We start from the raw sequence: 17,818 nt of genomic DNA, 5'->3' as shown, positions 1-17,818 counted from the left end.
GATTTTAGAAAAGAAAAAAAAGTGGTTGACCTTTGGCCTATGTTGACCTTTTGGCCTATGCTGATCTCAAACATAGTTGGTGGTTGAATTCAGTGAGCCGATATGTAAATCCAATTTAAATTTCAAGTCAATCAGATGAAAATTGAGGCTTTTAGAGATTCAAAAAAAGTGGTTGACCTTTGGCCTATGTTGACCTTTTGGCCTATGTTAATCTCAAAAATAGTTGGTGGTTGAATTCAGTTAGCCGATATGTAAATCCTTTTCAAATTTCAAGTCAATCGGATGAAAATTGAGGCTTTTAGAAATTAAAAAAAAAGTGGCTGACCTTTAGCGTATGTTGACCTTTTGGCCTACGCTGATCTCAAAAATAGTTTGTGGTTGAATTCAGTGAGCCGATATGTAAATCCAATTTAAATTTCAAGTCAATCAGATGAAAATTGAGGCTTTTAGAGATTCAAAAAAAGTGGTTGACCTTTGGCCTATGTTGACCTTTTGGCCTATGTTAATCTCAAAAATAGTTGGTGGTTGAATTCAGTTAGCCAATATGTAAATCCTTTTCAAATTTCAAGTCAATCGGATGAAAATTGAGCATTTCAGAAATTCAAAAAAAGTGGTGGACCTTTGGCCTATGTTGATCTTTTGGCCAATGCTGATCTCAAAAATAGTTTATGGTTGAATTAATTTAGCCGATATGTAAATCCTCTTCAAATTTCAAGTCAATCGGATGAAAATTGAGGATTTTAGAAATTAAAAAAAAAGTGGTTGACCTTTAGCCTATGTTGACCTTTTGGCCTTCGCTGATCTCAAAAACAGTTTGTGGTTGAATTCAGTTAGCCGATATGTAAATCCTATTCAAATTTCAAGTCAATCGGATGAAAATTAAGTATTTTTGAAATTTGAAAAAAAGTGGTTGACCTTTGGCCTATGTTGACCTTTTGACCTCAAAAATATATAGGAATTTGTCGGACGACAAACTCTACCGTTTGGTGAAGTTTCGTGAAGATCGGTTAAAAACTCTAACCTGTAGGCAAGTATAAGTGAGCGGACAGACAAACAGAAACACACAACACATACAAACACACAAACCGGAGTGATCAACACACTTGCAAAAAAAATACATTGTTGCGGTTCTCTACGCCGACCTTCTCCCCTTGTCAAGGGGGGGGGGATTAATCCCCTTGTCTTTACTGGCCTGGCGGAACCGAGACTTATTACGTCCCTCCTGGACACACGCGGAGTAGGGTTTCGGGACTTTTTCTCGCTCGTACCTAAGTACCCGCGCTGCCCTGGGAGCGAGGAAACAAGCCCCGCACGAACCACGTATGATGTTAGTACGCCGAGCGGATTGCGTACACGTGGCCCGCGCAGTCTTAACTCGTGGAACCCGATTGGAGCGATCTCTAATCGTGCCACGCTTAGTCAAATGGAGAAACCACAGGAACGATCGAATCAAGAAGAAAGGAAGAATAGATGGGTTTAATTTTTCCCACACGCATATACAGTTCGAGGATGAAGAGACACAGAGCAATCGTTAAACAGTCTTAACTTATCCTTGGGACAATGGGCCCGTCTCACTCACACTCACACAGGGAATTGCAGATGGGCAGGTGTTCCCCACGCGTGGATGTCGTCGTCCAAAGACGGCCTCCGTCCGGCTCTCCACGGTCCCCGGCACGTCCCGCGAAGATGGCGGTAGGCGAAGGCAGGGACTCGTAGCGCGTCTCTCGTGCAAAGCAGATGATCGGGGCGAAACGGTAGAGGGCGGACTTTAGCGCGGCTGGCGGTTACTCAGCCTCATTCACTCGCGCGGCTGAAATGCGCTATTTCGTTCTAAACGTGCCTGGCTGCACCCACGTATATGTAGCGACCAACTCCTCTTCCTCAATACACTTGGTGTTGGTTAGCGCGCGCGTTCTCGTGCAATGGTCAAGTTCATCAGGCAGTACAACGCGAGTCCTTTTATCTCTCTCTCTCTCTCTCTCTCTCTCTCTCTCTCTCTCTCTCTCTCTCTCTCTCTCTCTCTCTCTCTCGCAGCAAGTCAAGTCCTCTTAGCCCTCCGATGCAAGTCCTCTCGCGCTTATCCGGCGTTCCTCTGCGAGTCCTGTCGAGGGCGCAGCGAGTTTTATAGCTACGCCCCCTGAACCTTCTGGAACTCATCAGACTCTTCTCACCACGCCCTCTGATGCCACGCCGCCGCCATCTCCCTCGAGCTCTGATTGGCGGCTCGTACTGAGCGTCATTGCTTCTGCCGCTCCGCCTCAACTCTGCCCCGATCCGCCTCTGTCTGCCTCGTGTTAACTCGCCCAATATGAACCAACGTTAACGCAAAAGGGGTTGAGGCTACAGACGTAGGATGATCGGTGGCAGTAGGGCCTATTTTCCTGGCTCATACTCAACGCAGAATTAACAAAGGAGAGGAACTAAGCTCACAAATACTAAGACATAACTGTACTATTGCGAGGCTACATGTTGCTTGTGTGACTAACTATGGGGGACAGACTTTAACCTTTATTACTCTCACTTGACAGACTCAAAACCGCAACACTGCCCCCCTCCCTCGTCAGACTCGTCCCCGAGTCAAACCTACTGGAACGACCGGTTTTGAGAAAGAGTCGGGACTGACTTTTAATTATGTGTGACAGATGTGGTTCCCCCTAACATTTACTCTAACCCGTGTTTGCGACAGTTTTAAAACACTAAATATGTCCCACCTACTGCATTGAGTAGCTAACTATCAGACTCGCACCCACAATTAACCGAATTGCGGAATTATTTTCAAAATAAACATAGAGCCGGTGGGCAGCATTATATATACAATCACAAAACCTAACTTCTTTACAGTTCTATGACCCAGGACCTGTCCTTTTTGGAAAGACGTTGGAGGGGAGAAAAGCACAGCAATGCACAAATACACAGTCATCAAAAGTTCACATTTCACATTTGCTGCTGGTGTCCGGCATCTTCTGTTTTCCTGCATCTTCTGTGTGCAATAAAACTTATGGTTCTTCTTTCCCAGCACACCCATAATAAAATGTACAAAACACGTTTTATTTTCCAGCAGGGCCAACCCTATGTGGTCCAACTGCGTGACATTGATGCCACTCAAAACAAGTGGTCCGAAGATGCAAGGTGAGTCTGCAGCAAAGTGTAAGGCCACAAAACCTGTGGTCCATAATGTGTAATGTGATGATGTGCAGCAAAGTGCCTGTGGCAGCAAGTGCTGCACACGGGCAGCAAAGTCATAACCAATGAGACGGCAGCAAAGTGCTGCGCAGTTCATCTGCACAGCTGTAGCAAAGGGCAGCAGGGGTGCTGCACAGGTGCAGCAAAATGCAACTGGGGGTGCTGCACAGGTGTAGCAAAGTACAGCAAGGGGACTGCATAGGTATAGCAAGGTGCAGCTGCACAGTTCGCTGTTGCTGCACACTCCTCCTCCAAAGTGGGTCCAGGGGTGGGGGGAGAGACAAAGCACGGTCAGCAAAGCAGAAAGGGCGCAAAGGTACACATCAACATAAGGTAATGCAACACGAGGGGCGCGGAGGTGTGAGCAGAGCAGACTCGTCCCTAACCGTCCGTACCCCCCAACGTCAGCTTACACTACCCTTGCCCTTCCCTGTATTTACAAAGTACAAATCCGTCTCTACGTCCTGTCTCCCATATCCCTCTCTAATTCCAAAGTCGTCTTCCAATCCCTCCCAGGAAGGAAGAGATGGAACCAACACAATGTCACTCTACATCGTGATGCGTCTTACTCACTCAAACAGCTTCAAAGCCCTGGTGTGGAGTTCCGTTTCCCTTGGTGAATGGATGTGGATGGCGCGAAGGGAATTCTCTCCCTAACTACTCTAATGACATTAACTCACACTACCCGGGGTCGTACCCTGCCAATTGGCCATCTTTACACTATGTGGTTCTAAAAACCAATTCCCATTGACCACTCTGCGGTGCCCGTATGAATTTGGGTCTCACTCCCCAATTTTTCAATCTGTGCCCTTGCACAATTTCGGGGCTGGGTCGTGTGGCTCCACTAGCAGGTCCAACTACCTGCGCACCTCCGCCACTGAAGTCGCCACCCGAGCTTACCTGCTCCTGCGACTACCTAAACCAGGGAAAACCCCTCCTGGCACTCTACCCCTCTGATGCCCTCTCTGGCATTGGGCTACCCGGGTCCTTCTCCTGGATCCTCGGGCCCCATTGAACACTACTCACAACTCTAACTAGCTCCCAGAGCCTACCTGCGGCCTCACCTGGCCGACAAACTACCAGTGACGGAGTGCTCCAATAACCATACGCACCAACAAAGCCCAGCCGCGCAGCCATTTCATAGACTCATGCACCCAACCAAGCACTTCTTGCTACTTCCCGCACCACAGGTGTCAATATCCAAACAATTTACCTAAGCCCTCTACCTGATTTTAAACTACCCACCCCGGGTAACCTTGAATGGGTCCATTTCCCCCCATTCACTCCTTCGCACCATGCATTCCACACCTTTTACTTCCACACACCATTTATGTCGCACACCACTATTCTCACACACATTTTCTCTTGCACACCTTTTGTGCTCTTACACCTTTTCCCATACACTCCAACACAACTCCATTTGTCTCAATACACAATTCCTCACACACTACTACTACACACACAGTGATTCTCGACCAATTCCTCATTTGCTCAATACCATCCTCACACACACAGTGATTCTCGACCAATTCCTAATTTGCTCAATACCATCCTCACACACACAGTGATTCTCGACCAATTCCTCATTTCCTCAATACCATCCTCACAAACACAACATCATCTGGCTGACTACTTCCCCTAAAACTCGTGCTTCCCCATCTTCCCTTACACTAAGCACACCATTCGTCGTTATCAACCAACTAATCTCTCTACGTCCCCTCTACCTGTACAAATGTCATTATGTAAGTCTTGTCCCTACTGTCTGCTGATTCCCTAACGATTATCCGAGCCCGCTCTCGGCGAGCTTCGGTGCCCCATGGAGGTAACCATCGCTGGTCCCTCCATGTGCATTTCACTGCCATCCCCCTAAGCTAATGCTCATGAGCTCCAACAGGTGAGGAATGGTGAAACTTCCATTCCTACATGCAGAGTACCATTCGCCAACACTACTACTATCCGTCCACTCCACTTGAGCCTCTCGGTGCGGAAATACATTTTCACAGCTCGGCTTCGAAAAGCCGAGCGATGCATGCGGGTGGTTGGTCGCCTGTTGGTTGGGTCCGTCCGGCATTTTCGATCCAGGGGAGGAGGCTTGGTTGGGCCAAGGTTCAGAGCTCCATCTCTGCGCGGAGCCTTGCGGCCCCACGCACGATGGCCCAACCGCCCACGGTCGGAGCACCGCAGCTGCCAGGGGGCGTGGCTCAGATCTCTCCTTCCTCCCCTTGAACCGTGCCGACCGCCTTTCCCGCCAAGGCGCGGCACCGACCATACAGGGCGGGGCCCGGCGCGAACCGTGCACGCCGGTCCTTGTGAGACCGCCGCGGCACCGATCCCCACCGATCCCCGCTGCACACAAAGCACACAATGCCCCGAGGGCTCGCGTCGGCTATACATCGCGCTAAACGCTACCCCGGTCTGTGTCGATGCTCGAGCCGCGTTCTCACCCCACACGACCCATTCCACATTCGTACACCGCTGCGCTCCAGCGCCTCCCATACACTCCCTGCATTCCGTTACTGCACTCTCCTGTGCACACTCTTCTCTTGCACACTCAGGTGCACACCACCCAGGTGCACTCATACCCCTCACACACTCCGTTACACAATCGGCCATCGCACACCCTCACGTGCACCCTCCCGTTACGTAGTCCGTAACGTCCACGGGTGTGCACTCTTCTGGTACACACCCAATCAAGCGCTCTGGTGTGCACTCCTGCACACTCTCTACAACACGCTCTGGTGTGCACTCTCTCTCACTCTCCTCGGCCATCGCACACTCTGTTTCACACTCTTCTTCGACACACTCTTCCCACATACACTCGCGCTCCGGTGCACACTTCTTTCGCACACGCGTGCCATTCACCCTCGTACACCGTGCAAAGGACCTTCCACGAGCGCCCGGGTTGCGCCTCGATCCCAAGCGTGCCAAAAACCTTTTCCCGCCATACACATTCCTGCTCACCTTAGGGACCTTCTTCTCCGGCAGCACCACCTGCAAACTTTCATTGGGGTTAGCAAGCCCGACATCACAATGCAAACACAGACTTTGCTCAGGCTCCATTTCTTCCCTCTGTGCTATATCCTTTATTTCTGCCGTCTCTTCGGCCCCAATTTCAATTATAACCATTTCTTTTATTTCTACCTCAACGACGCCGGCGCGCATACAATTTTCTTTTCCAATTCGGCGGCCGTCGGCTTTTCCACACCCCGAGTCACGATTTCTATCCCCTCCACTTAGCCGCTCTGCTCTACCTCGCTCTCCCCGCGTTCCTCGCACCGCGTTACCTCGTCGCGTCCCTTTGCGACCTCCTCGCTCAACTTGTGCCCAATGTCCTCCCCCGTGGTGTCCATGTCGCACCTGGATTCGATTAGTTCGTTGTCCATCCGAGTAGTCATTTCATTCTTCTCGCATCTCGCCTCCTCCCCCCGACCAAATATTTTGTGCATGTTTTTTGTCGACTCTGCCCCCCATTCTTTTATGAGCACTAACACTTGAGTCATGAATAACTGCAGGTCTTCAGGACTCACTTGCACAACGGGCCCGGCTGCCGCCGCCATGTGCGGGGCGCCGCCATTTTCTTTGCCAGCTGCCGCACCCTTTTCTGCTTCCACTACCACCAACTGTCCCTCTCGGTCCTGGGTTGTTAATTTTTCATTTTCTACATCCTCTTCTACCCCCACCGGCATTTGATCGCTTTGGCTAGCCATGGCACAAATTTAATTTTGGTTTTAAAAACTAAATTTCGGTCGCTCGTGATTTTGGGCCGAATTCGTCCAGAAAAAAATTAGTAGGGTTCCAAATCCCACTCCTGACACCAATTGTTGCGGTTCTCTATGCCGGCCTTCTCCCCTTATCAAGGGGCGGATTAATCCCATGGTCTTTACTGGCCTGGCGGAACTGAGACTTATTACGTCCCTCCCGGACACACGCGGAGTAGGGGTTCGGGACTACTTTCTCGCTCGTACCTAAGTACCCGCGCTGCCCTGGTAGCGAGGAAACAAGCCTTGCACGAACCACGTATGATGTTAGTACGCCGAGCAGATTGCGTACACGTGGCCCGCGCAGTCTTAACTAGTGGAACCCGATTGGAGCGATCTTATTCATGCCACGCTTAGTCAAATGGAGAAACCACAGGAACGATTGAATCAAGAAGAAAGGAAGAACAGAAGGGTTTAATTATTCCTACACATATATACAGTTCGAGGACGAAGAGACACAGAGCAATCCTTAAACAGTCTTAACTTATCCCTGGGACAACGGGCCCATCTCACTCACACTCACACAGGGGATTGCAGATGGGCAGGTGTTCCCCACGCGTCGATGTCGTCGTCCAGAGACGGCCTCCGTCCGGCTGTCCACGGTCCCTGGCACGTCCCGCGAAGATGGCGGCAGGCGAAGGCAGGGACTCGTAGCGCGTCTCTCGTGCAAAGCAGATGATCGGGGCGAAACGGTAGAGGGCAGACTTTAGCGCGGCTGGCGGTTACTCAGCCTCGTTCACTCGCGCGGCTGAAATGCGCTATTTTGTTCTAAATGCGCCTGGCTGCGCCCGCGTATATGTAGCGACCAACTCCTCTTCCTCAATACACTTGGTGTTGGTTAGCACGTGCGTTCTCGTGCAATGGTCAAGTTCATCAAGCAGTACAACGCGATTCCTTTTATCTCTCTCTCTCTCGCAGCAAGTCAAGTCCTCTTAGCCCTCCGATGCAAGTCCTCTCGCGCTTATCCGGCATTCCTCTGCGAGTCCTGTCGAGGGCTTTGCACAGCGGCTTTTATAGCTACGCCCCCCGAACCTTCTGGAACTCACCAGACTCTTCTCACCACGCCCTCTGACGCCATGCCGCCGCCATCTCCCTCAAGCTCTGATTGGCGGCTCGCGCTTACCGTCATTGCTTCTGCCGCTCCGCCTTGACTCCGCCCCGATCCTCCTCTGCCTGCCTCGTGTTAACTCGCCCAATATGAACCAACGTTAACACAAAAGGGGTTGAGGCTACAGACGTAGGATGATCGGTGGCAGTAGGGCCTATTTTCCTGGCTCCTCCTCAACACAGAATTAACAAAGGAGAGGAACTATGCTCACAAATACTAAGACATAACTATACTATTGCTACATGTTGCTTGTGTGACTAACTATGGGGGATAGACTTTAACCTTTATTACTCTCACTTGACAAACTCAAAACCACAACAATATATATAATTTTTGCCAAGTAAGGCCTCAGTCATACTGGATCGTACGTTTTCTGGATCGTGCGATTGGTGGCAATTTGGCCGAGGTACGACCAATCGGCAATGTTTGCTGCGATCTCCATTTGCGATCGCATACTGCGATGGCTCTTAAGACTGGTGGTAGGTCATCGTACGATTGGTGGTACGCGTGGTCGTGTGATCACCAACGATTGGAGAAGATCGATTGCAAGATCAATCGTAGGTAATCGTGCGACTAGTGGTGGCGATCAGCGACCGATCGTATGATCAATCGTGGCGACCTGTGACCACTCGCACGACCAATCACAGCCACGTGAGATGGGTCGCTCGATCAGATCTAAAGGCTCGCGATCGTGCATCATTAGTCACCTACCTCTCAAGGAGTACACTTCGTCGAACTTTTCAACTGAAACTATAATTCGCTATGCCTCCCAAGAAAGGAGCTGTGGCCTGGCAACTTAGTTCTGCACATTACTTTAATGTGTTAAAGATTTTACTTTGACAAAGAACTTTGTTTGTGTATATATGTATTGATTTAATTTGTATTTAAAATAATAATTTTTTCCATTGTAATATAAACTAGTCATTTATTACTCAGACCATACACACACAATAAAGACAACTAATTATTACTTTTTCTCCTGACATACCATGAAATAGCATGTTTATTGTACAAGTTCATTGCAAAATAGATATGCAAAAATAGATCATACACATAGCATATAATATATGATACACATATCTCAAAAAAATATCAAAATTCCAACATTCACACAACAGTTCCTAGATCATGTTATCCTGCCATGGGACACTGCTGACGTTGTTGTAGTAGTGCTTGAGGTAAATGCGCACAGCCTTGGCGAGCTAAAGACTGCGAGCTGCTAGCTAAAGACTGGTGGTACCACCAATCGTAAGGTCGTGCAACCAGTCGGGACAGGTCGTGACTGGTCGCACTACCGATCATGAGGTTGAACGACAGGTGGCACCACCAATCGTCAGGTGGCAGGACCAGTAGCATGACCAATCGTGCGACTACTTGACCCGCGATCATGCACGACTAGTGGTGCGTCCATGCGCGACTGGTGGTACGACCATGTAAGACCTGTCTGCCTAAAGCCCCAGTCACACCGGGCCTGCGACCAGGTTACGATCTAGCTGCGACTGAAAATTTTGTGAATCGCGGGCAAATCGTAGAAAGAGCGCGCGACTGGTCGCAGAGGTCGTGGGTGATCGCCAGAGCAAAATCAGTCGCAGCAAAGTCGATGGTCATGTTCAAAACTTCTGACCTGCGATTCCAAATCGTAAGAGATCGCAGACAGGTCTTACATGGTCGTACCACCAGTCGCGCATGGACGCACCACCAGTCGTGCATGATCGCAGGTCAAGTAGTCGCACGATTGGTCGTGCTACTGGTCCTGCCACCTGACGATTGGTGGTGCCACCTGTCGTTCAACCTCACGATCGGTAGTGCGACCAGTCACGACCTGTCCCGACTGGTTGCACGACCTTACGATTGGTGGTACCACCAGTCTTTAGCTCGCAGACCAGTATATTTGGAGTGGCTTCTGGGGTTCAGGTCACTCTCCACTACGACACCCGAAGAGAGCATATCGCTATGGCGGGTGTACCACTGCCGCCGAGAAGACTCGAAGTTATGTTGGCCCGACTGCAGATGGAACGAGGCAGTGCTTCAGGACATGCAGAACGTGCAAGGCGAGAATCGTGCTCCACGGGAAGCCAAGGCTGTGCGCGTTTACCTCAAGCACTACTCCAACAACGTCGGCAGTGTCCCATGGCAGGATGAAATGATCTAGGAACTGTTGTGTGAATGTTTGAATTTTGATATTTTTTTTGAGATATGTGTATCATATATTATATGCTATGTGTATGATCTATTTTTGCATATCTATTGTAAAATTAACTTGTACAATAAACATGCTATTTCATGGTATGTCTGGAGAAAAAAAAAAATTAGTTGTTTTTATTGTTTGTTTATGGTCTGAGTAATAAATGACTGGTTTATATTACATTGGAAAAATATATTATTTTAAATACAAATTAAATCATTACATGTGGACACAAACAAAGTTCTTTGTCAAAGTAAAATCTTTAACACAATAAAGTCGTGTGCAGAACTAAGTAGAACTAAGTAGTTCAACTAAGTAGTAGTACTAAGTAGTAGAACTAAGTAAGTAGACCGAGGTAGTAGTAAAGTAGTGTGCAGAATCTGCCAGGCCACAGTGACACAGTGACGGACGACGGACGAAACATCACGCCAATAGCACACGCTACCCTTCGGTCAGGTAAGCTAAAAAGTAAGTACAAACAACTTTAAATTTCAATGTATCATCATTTTATTAACAAAACAAAACATGCAACGATACCTTTCATTGTCTCAAACATATTGAAATATCCCCGAAATTACACTAGTAAACACATAAATTGTACTAGTCCATCACTCGTGCAAGTGGTCACCCCCCTGTAGGATATGATTACTCAAAACTAACTGTGTTCCAGTGTCGGAAGTACGCGACTCAGTAGTTGTCGCAGTCGGATTACCGGTACCGCTACTTGGCATGGGGGATAACTGGGGTCCGCTCAGCCCTAATAAGCTCAGGGACGACAGTCCCGTCGGTAGCTGCTGCGGTGCAATCATTGGTGATCGCACAAACACGTGTACCACCAATCGTACGATGACCCCTAAGACCAATCGCTGTTTGCGATCGCAAATGGAGAGCGTAGCAAACATTGACTATTGGTCGTACCTCGGCCAGATTGCCATCAATCGCACGATCCAGAAATCGTACGATCCAGTGCGACTGAGGCCTAACAAACACACAAACACACAAACCGGAGTGAGCAACATACTTGCAAATTTTTATTTTTATTTTGCCAAGTAATAACGCACAAGACCAACCAATATACTTGAAAAATCTTCGATTTTTCCAAGTAACAAGAAAACAAACGGAGTGAAAACTGAGTACTCCATTTCAGCGCACGTCAACGCCGGGCCCCCTTCGATTCCGGGCGATGACGCCATGCAGCGCCTGGACATGGAATAGGAAAGGAGCGGTGTACAACAACAACACGAGGGCGAGGCAAACAAAGGATATACGTCGCAGCTGCCCAGGTTCTTGCGCACACAGAGCTCATTACCTCCGCCACCAAAGATGGATGGAGGAGGTTATGTTTTCACCCCTGTCTGTTTTTTTTTTTTTTTTTTTTTTTTTTGTATACAAGATCGAGGCTCGTGAAAGAGCTAACATTAATCACACAAAAAGACAAACCGACACACAAAACACAAAAAACAAGGGGAGCGGCAGACAAGATGGGGAGAGAGGGGGAAGGACACAAAAGAGAGGGGGAAGAGGGGGAAGGACACAAACACAACATTTGAGAGCAGGGACATCGGGAGGACTTGGGGGGAGGTGGGAGAGGAATAAAACATATGAACACTGCAAGGACTCTGGGGTGAATTACCGGGGGTAGAAAAGATCAAGGTTTTCGATGGGGGAAGATAAGAGATGGTGGTGAACAGCTGTTTTAAAGAACTGGAGGGAGGAGTGGGATTGAAGGGAGTGGGGGAGTTTGTTCCAGAGGCGGGAGAAAAGGGGAATGAAAGAGTGAAGGTGAGCAGAGAGCCTAGACTTTGGCAGTTTAACCATAAGAGGGTTGCAGGCAGATCTTGTGCGACCTGAAGGAATATTGGGGGGACAGAGCACAGAGAGAGCTGGGGGAGCAAGGCCGGAGAGGAGTCGGTAGAAGACAGAAAGACCACCAACCTGCCTGTGGTGAGTGAGTGAAAGGCCCTCGGTGTTGACTACATCGCAGGAGATTCCAATGATTCTGAAAGCTTTGGCCTCAACAGCGTGAAGCCGAGCAAGGTGTGAGGCAGGAGCACCAGCCCAGAGGGGGGAACAGTATTCCATTGAGCTGCGGATGAAAGCCTTGTATGTGGTGAGGAGCTCAGGTGTGCCAAGGAGGAGCTCAGGTTTGTTTGTTTGAACAAAATATCTCAAAAAGTTGTGGACGGATTCGGATCAAATTTGGCAAAGATGTAGCGTATGTGACAAGGACGAAATGATTAGATGTTGGTGAAGATCCGGATTCGGATCCGGCTACTAGAATTTTTAAAGTGATTCTTCACCATTGGGAGATAGGGCCAAAAACGATACATCGCAGGATATCTCAAAACGTTGAGGACGGATTTGGACGAAACTTGGTGGACCGGTTGGGTGTCTGACAAGGACGATTCGTGTCGATTTTGGTGAAGATCTGAATATGTATTCGGATATGAGAGTTATTTGATTTTGAAGTGATTTTTCACCATGAGGAGATGGGGCCAAAAACGATACATAGCAGGATATCTCCAAAAAGTTGAGGACGGATTTGGACGAAACTTGGTGGACAGGTTGTGTGTGTGACAAGGAAGAATCGATTCGATTTTGGTGAAGATCTGAATATGGATTCGGATATGAGAGTTATTTGATTTTTGAAGTGATTTTTCACCATTAGGAGATGGGGCCAAAAACGATACATAGGATATCTCAAAAAGTTATGGATGGATTTGGACGAAACTTGGTGGAGAGGTCGTGTGTGTGACAAGCAAGAATCGATTCGATTTTGGTGAAGATCTGAAAATGGATTAGGATATGAGAGTTATTTGATTTTTGAAGTGATTTTTCACCATTAGGAGATAGGGCCAAAAACTATACATAGCAGGATATCTCAAAAAGTTATGGATGGATTTGGACGAAACTTGGTGGACAGGTTGTGCGTGTGACAAGCAAGAATGGATTCGATTTTGGTGAAGATCTGAATATGGATTCGGATATGAGAGTTATTTGATTTTTGAAGTGATTTTTCACCATTAGGAGATGGGGCCAAAAACTATACACAGCAGGATATCTCAAAAAGTTATGGATGGATTTGGACGAAACTTGGTGGAGAGGTCGTGTGTGTGACAAGCAAGAATCGATTCGATTTTGGTGAAGATCTGAATATAGATTAGGATATGAGAGTTATTTGCCTTTTGAAGTGATTTTTCACCATTGAGTGATATGGCCAAAAACTATACATAGCAGGATATCTCAAAAGGTTATGGATGGATTTGGACGAAACTTGGTGGAGAGGTCGTGTGTGTGACAAGGACGAATAGATTCGATTTTGGTGAAGATCTGAATATAGATTAGGATATGAGAGTTATTTGATTTTTGAAGTGATTTTTCACCATTGAGTGATATGGCCAACCAGGTGGAGGTATGTATGCTCTCTACTGAGTGCCTTTCTTATTTGCATATTATGATTCCCTGAATATCGGGATGTCCTTCGTCCAGTATAAAACTGTATCGAGGCGGCGACGATGACGACCACAACAACAAAGAGTCAAAGACAATAGCACCACTACCATAGACAACTGTAACTGTTTGACAGTGATTAATGAATGTTATGCAGAACAAATTTGGCTAATACATTTTCTCACTGTGACTTGATAGGTGTTTTACATGTTTCAGGTGATCTCGACCTTTGACTAATCTCCTTTTGAAGGAGCTGCGCTCCAACGCGAGTCGAAAGAATTGACGCGACCAAAGACGGAATTCGTCCGAGTTGCTTTATTGAAACAAAACAGCTCAGGTATTCTGACAAGCCCGTTTATCGGGCAGCAATATATATACACATTTATGCCGGGGCGTTTGCCCGGGAAAACCGAGACCGGGCATGCCCGGGTGTCAAGGGCGAGTCCTGGAAAGGCGAGTCTGGACATGCCCGGGCGTCCTAGACGCGGCCTGGCAAGTCGAGGCTGGGCGTGCCCGAGCGCTCTGGGCGAGCCCTGGAAAGGCGAGAGCGGGCATTCCCGGACGCTCTGGGCGAGCCCTGGAAAGGCGAGTCTGGACATGCCCGGGCGTCCTGGACGCCGCCTGGCAAGTCGAGGCTGGGCGTGCCCGAGCGCTCTGGGCGAGCCCTGGAAAGGCGAGAGCGGGCATGCCCGGACGCTCTGGGTGAGCCCTGGAAAGGCGAGTCTGGACATGCCCGGGCGTCCTGGACGCGGCCTGGCAAGTCGAGGCTGGGCGTGTCCGGGCGCTCTGGGCGAGCCCTGGAAAGGCGAGAGCGGGCGGGCGTGCCCGGGAGGTTCGGGCGTGTCCGGGAACAGCGCGTCCGGGCATGCCCAGGAGAGGCGCGTCTGGGCCCGTCCGGACGAGCCCGGCATGGCGATCGCGCCCTGGCCGCGTCCTGGCAGGTGCAAGGCGATTGTGTACATTCAGCGGGAACCGCTACACTTTCATAAAACATTACCTGTAGGCTCGAGCGTGTGCCCTTTATGCGCTTAAAATGGGGTTATAAAGAACGTGGCACACAAAACATGACTCTTTTTGGTGAATGTTCGATAATTTTTTGAAAATATGGTAATTTAGAGGTTCCAATAAGATATTTCTGCTTTTCAGATCTGGCACCCTGAGATCGAGCTGCCTTGGCGTGGCGGAAGAACACAAACAGGTACCGAGCGTCCGCTGTGGTGAGGGTCGTCCCAAACACCGGTGGTGTACCTGGACGAGTCTATCGGCGGGATGGGGGTATCGATAGGTAAATATTTCGTTTGCGAGTGCGGAAGGCGGCCTCCCTTAGCGTGGGGGTGAGCCGGTCATCTGACTCCGACTGTAAAATGAAGGCTGTGAGGCCTAGGCCACCGCTTCGGTGCACTTTATTATAAATCGGGCTCGAGTGCGCAGCGGACCCCACATTGGGTGTCTCTCTCCGCCGCCGAGCACGGTTGCCGTCTCGAGTACCGGTTGCGCGCCCCTTGCGGCATGCCGTCCATTCTGCCTCTCATGCTTCCCATTGTGAAGCGATTGTTGGGCTGGAAGAAAGGCGAGCAAGCCGGCCAGGAGGAGAAGTGGTGCGAGCAGGCCGTCAAGAACCTTGTGAAGAAACTGAAGAAGACCGGACAGCTGGACGAGCTGGAAAAGGCCATCACAAACCAGAGTGGCACCACCAAGTGCATCACCATCCCCAGGTACCATGCTTCTGGGAACTCGTCAACTCGGGACGGTATTTAGCTCGCTGGAGCATTTACCTGGGGTTGTGTCTGCTTTGTTGTTTGTACTCCTCATAAAGCGCTTGTGGTGATTAAGGTGATTTTGAGGACTATTAAGTTCCATTTACCCAAAGTTCAAAGTTCGTACTTTTTTGTCATTCCCATCTGAGCACTCAGTTGGTGATACTTGGATTCCTGGTTCAAATCCCGTGCACTGCATGGTCTCATGTATTTTTAACTTGCCAAATGTACAGGGTGGTCCAAATATCCTGTTTCTCCTCATAAACAATTTATTTATTTTTAAGGCGCAGCCCATATGGCAAAGCCGCCGAGAACAGCATTTGTCCATATGTATGTATATTTGTTTGTATGTATGTATGCATGTATGTCACCACAAACGTACACCAATCAGAGCTCACCATCTGGTCACATGACAGGGTAATGTGATTACGCTGATGTCATTATGGCGGCTGACTCTCCACACACCCCCATTTTGACTTGTGTGCCGTTCATGCCAAACATATCGTCGAACCTGTCATATATCAAATCGCCATGCTCTACCTTTATGTTTTTCATTCAGTGTGAAACACAAACAAACTGATTGTTAAAATGACCATCAACTATCGAAAGCATTGGCTGTCTCTTCCAACAAAACGGATGTACCCAAACTTTTTGGGTATAATCTAGATTACAGTAGATCTTACCTCAATTCTGTAAGTAAAACATACCTCACAGATGTCTGGATTCCTCCAAATTTCTTTGTTTAATGTTATGAACAGCATTAGCGACTATTTAAAAAGCTAGTCATGTGTGTTTGTGGTTTATAGGCCTAATATTTTACAAGCCCGGCTACGCTACTGTTAGACTTTCGGTCTTGTTTCACATTGTGTCGTCCGTTCTCCTGAGACCTTCAAATAATGGACGTACTTCGGGTTATAATTGAGCCAGGGCATGGGGTAGGGTGGGAGCAGTGGCGACAACAACAACAACAACAGGCATTTTAAGGCCATTTTCCCTGCGAGAGCGGGGGTTAGCCTTGCAGGCCCCATGACAATCTTCTCCATTTTGCCCTATTTTCTGCATCTCCCCTTGTTAACCCCCTCGCCCACATTTCTTCTTCCACCACCTTTAGCCAAGTCTTTCTCGGTCTTCCCCGTCCGCTACTTCCTTCTACATTCATTTCCATCACTCTTCTCAACCAGTCACTTTCATCCTTCCTCAACACATGACCAAACCATCTGAACCTGTTTCTCTTCACAGCATCCATCACAGGCTCTATTCCCATCATCTTTCGCAATTCATCATTTGTCTTCCTCTCAACGATACTCCACACATCCACCGAACCATTCGCATTTCCAGCCTTCGTTGCTGCTCTACGTTCATTACCCATGTCTCGCTCCCCTAAATCATAACACTTCTCACACATGCAGCATACACCTTTCCCTTCAGCTTCAACGACACTCCCCTCCTCGTCAGCACGCCACTCAGTTCCTGAAACTTCTTTCATGCACATCTACCTCTAGCAACCGTTGCCGAGTCTGATCCAGCTTCTCCATTCAGCATGTCTCCTAGGTAGCAAAATGTTTTCACACCTTCCAGCTTCACACCGTCTCCAAGATCCAACTCAACATTTCCTCCATCTGCAGCTCTCTCTGTGCACACCTTACGCTTGAATGTAGCTGCCACACTGGTCAATGACCCTCTCAGACCACTACATTTTTGATGAACCCACTCAGCGCACATTATACATTGAATGGAGTTCACTCCGACACCCTTCCTGCATACAGCGCACAGCAACTTCCCAGTTCTTTCCACCTCACCACATGCTTTACCACTTGCCATAACCTTCGTTTTTCCGATATTCACCTTCAGACCTTTTGTATCCATACATTCCTTCCACTTGTTCATCTTCTCCTTCAGTCCATCCATACTTTCTGCAATCAACACCAGATCATCTGCATACAACAACACCCATGGTAATCCCTTCTTTACATTCTGAGCCAGCACCTCCATCACTTCTTTACATTCTGAGCCAGCACCTCCATCACAGCTACAAATAGTAGTGGACTTTGTAACGACCCCTGATGCACTCCCACCTTCACCTCAAACTCACCACTGTTCCCATCCTTTGTCCTTACAGCTGTGTGCGCTCTTTCATACATTGCCATCACAACACTGATCAACCATTCCTCCACTCCTAACTTCCTCAGTGCCCATGTCACTACTTAGTGTGGAACCCTATCGAATGCTTTCTCCAGATCAACAAACCCAAGAAACAACTTCTTCCTCTTCTCCATGTACTTCTCCTCCAACTCCCTTGGAATAAAAAGCGCGTCTGTCGTTCCTCTTCCTGGCATAAATCCAAACTGCATTTCGTCGATCTTCACTTTCTTCCTTA

General features: G+C 48.4%; 2 protein-coding genes across 5 annotated transcripts in view; both read left to right on the top strand.

Annotated features, from left to right (window-relative positions):
* TNFSF10 (TNF superfamily member 10) overlaps positions 1-17,818 on the top strand; it is a 407,659-nt gene that overhangs the window by 384,767 nt on the left and 5,074 nt on the right. The window lies entirely within an intron of this gene.
* LOC137425405 (mothers against decapentaplegic homolog 3) overlaps positions 14,843-17,818 on the top strand; it is a 53,344-nt gene continuing 50,368 nt past the window's right edge. For 3 of the 4 annotated variants that reach the window (XM_068113807.2, XM_068113806.2, XM_068113805.2), the window contains exon 1: positions 14,998-15,399. In XM_068113807.2, the coding sequence (XP_067969908.1) occupies positions 15,194-15,399 (206 nt within the window). In that variant the 5' untranslated portion in view covers positions 14,998-15,193. Of the gene's footprint in view, positions 15,400-17,818 lie in introns of all 4 variants that reach the window. The other variant, XM_068113810.2, reaches the window with a different exon arrangement.

This window comes from Myxine glutinosa, chromosome 4, assembly GCF_964187855.1.
Source record: "Myxine glutinosa chromosome 4, kmMyxGlut1.1, whole genome shotgun sequence".
NCBI classification, from domain to species: Eukaryota; Metazoa; Chordata; class Myxini; order Myxiniformes; family Myxinidae; genus Myxine; species Myxine glutinosa.
The sequence above is the reverse complement of the archived record's forward strand: the minus strand, read 5'-3'. Positions and strand labels throughout refer to the sequence as shown.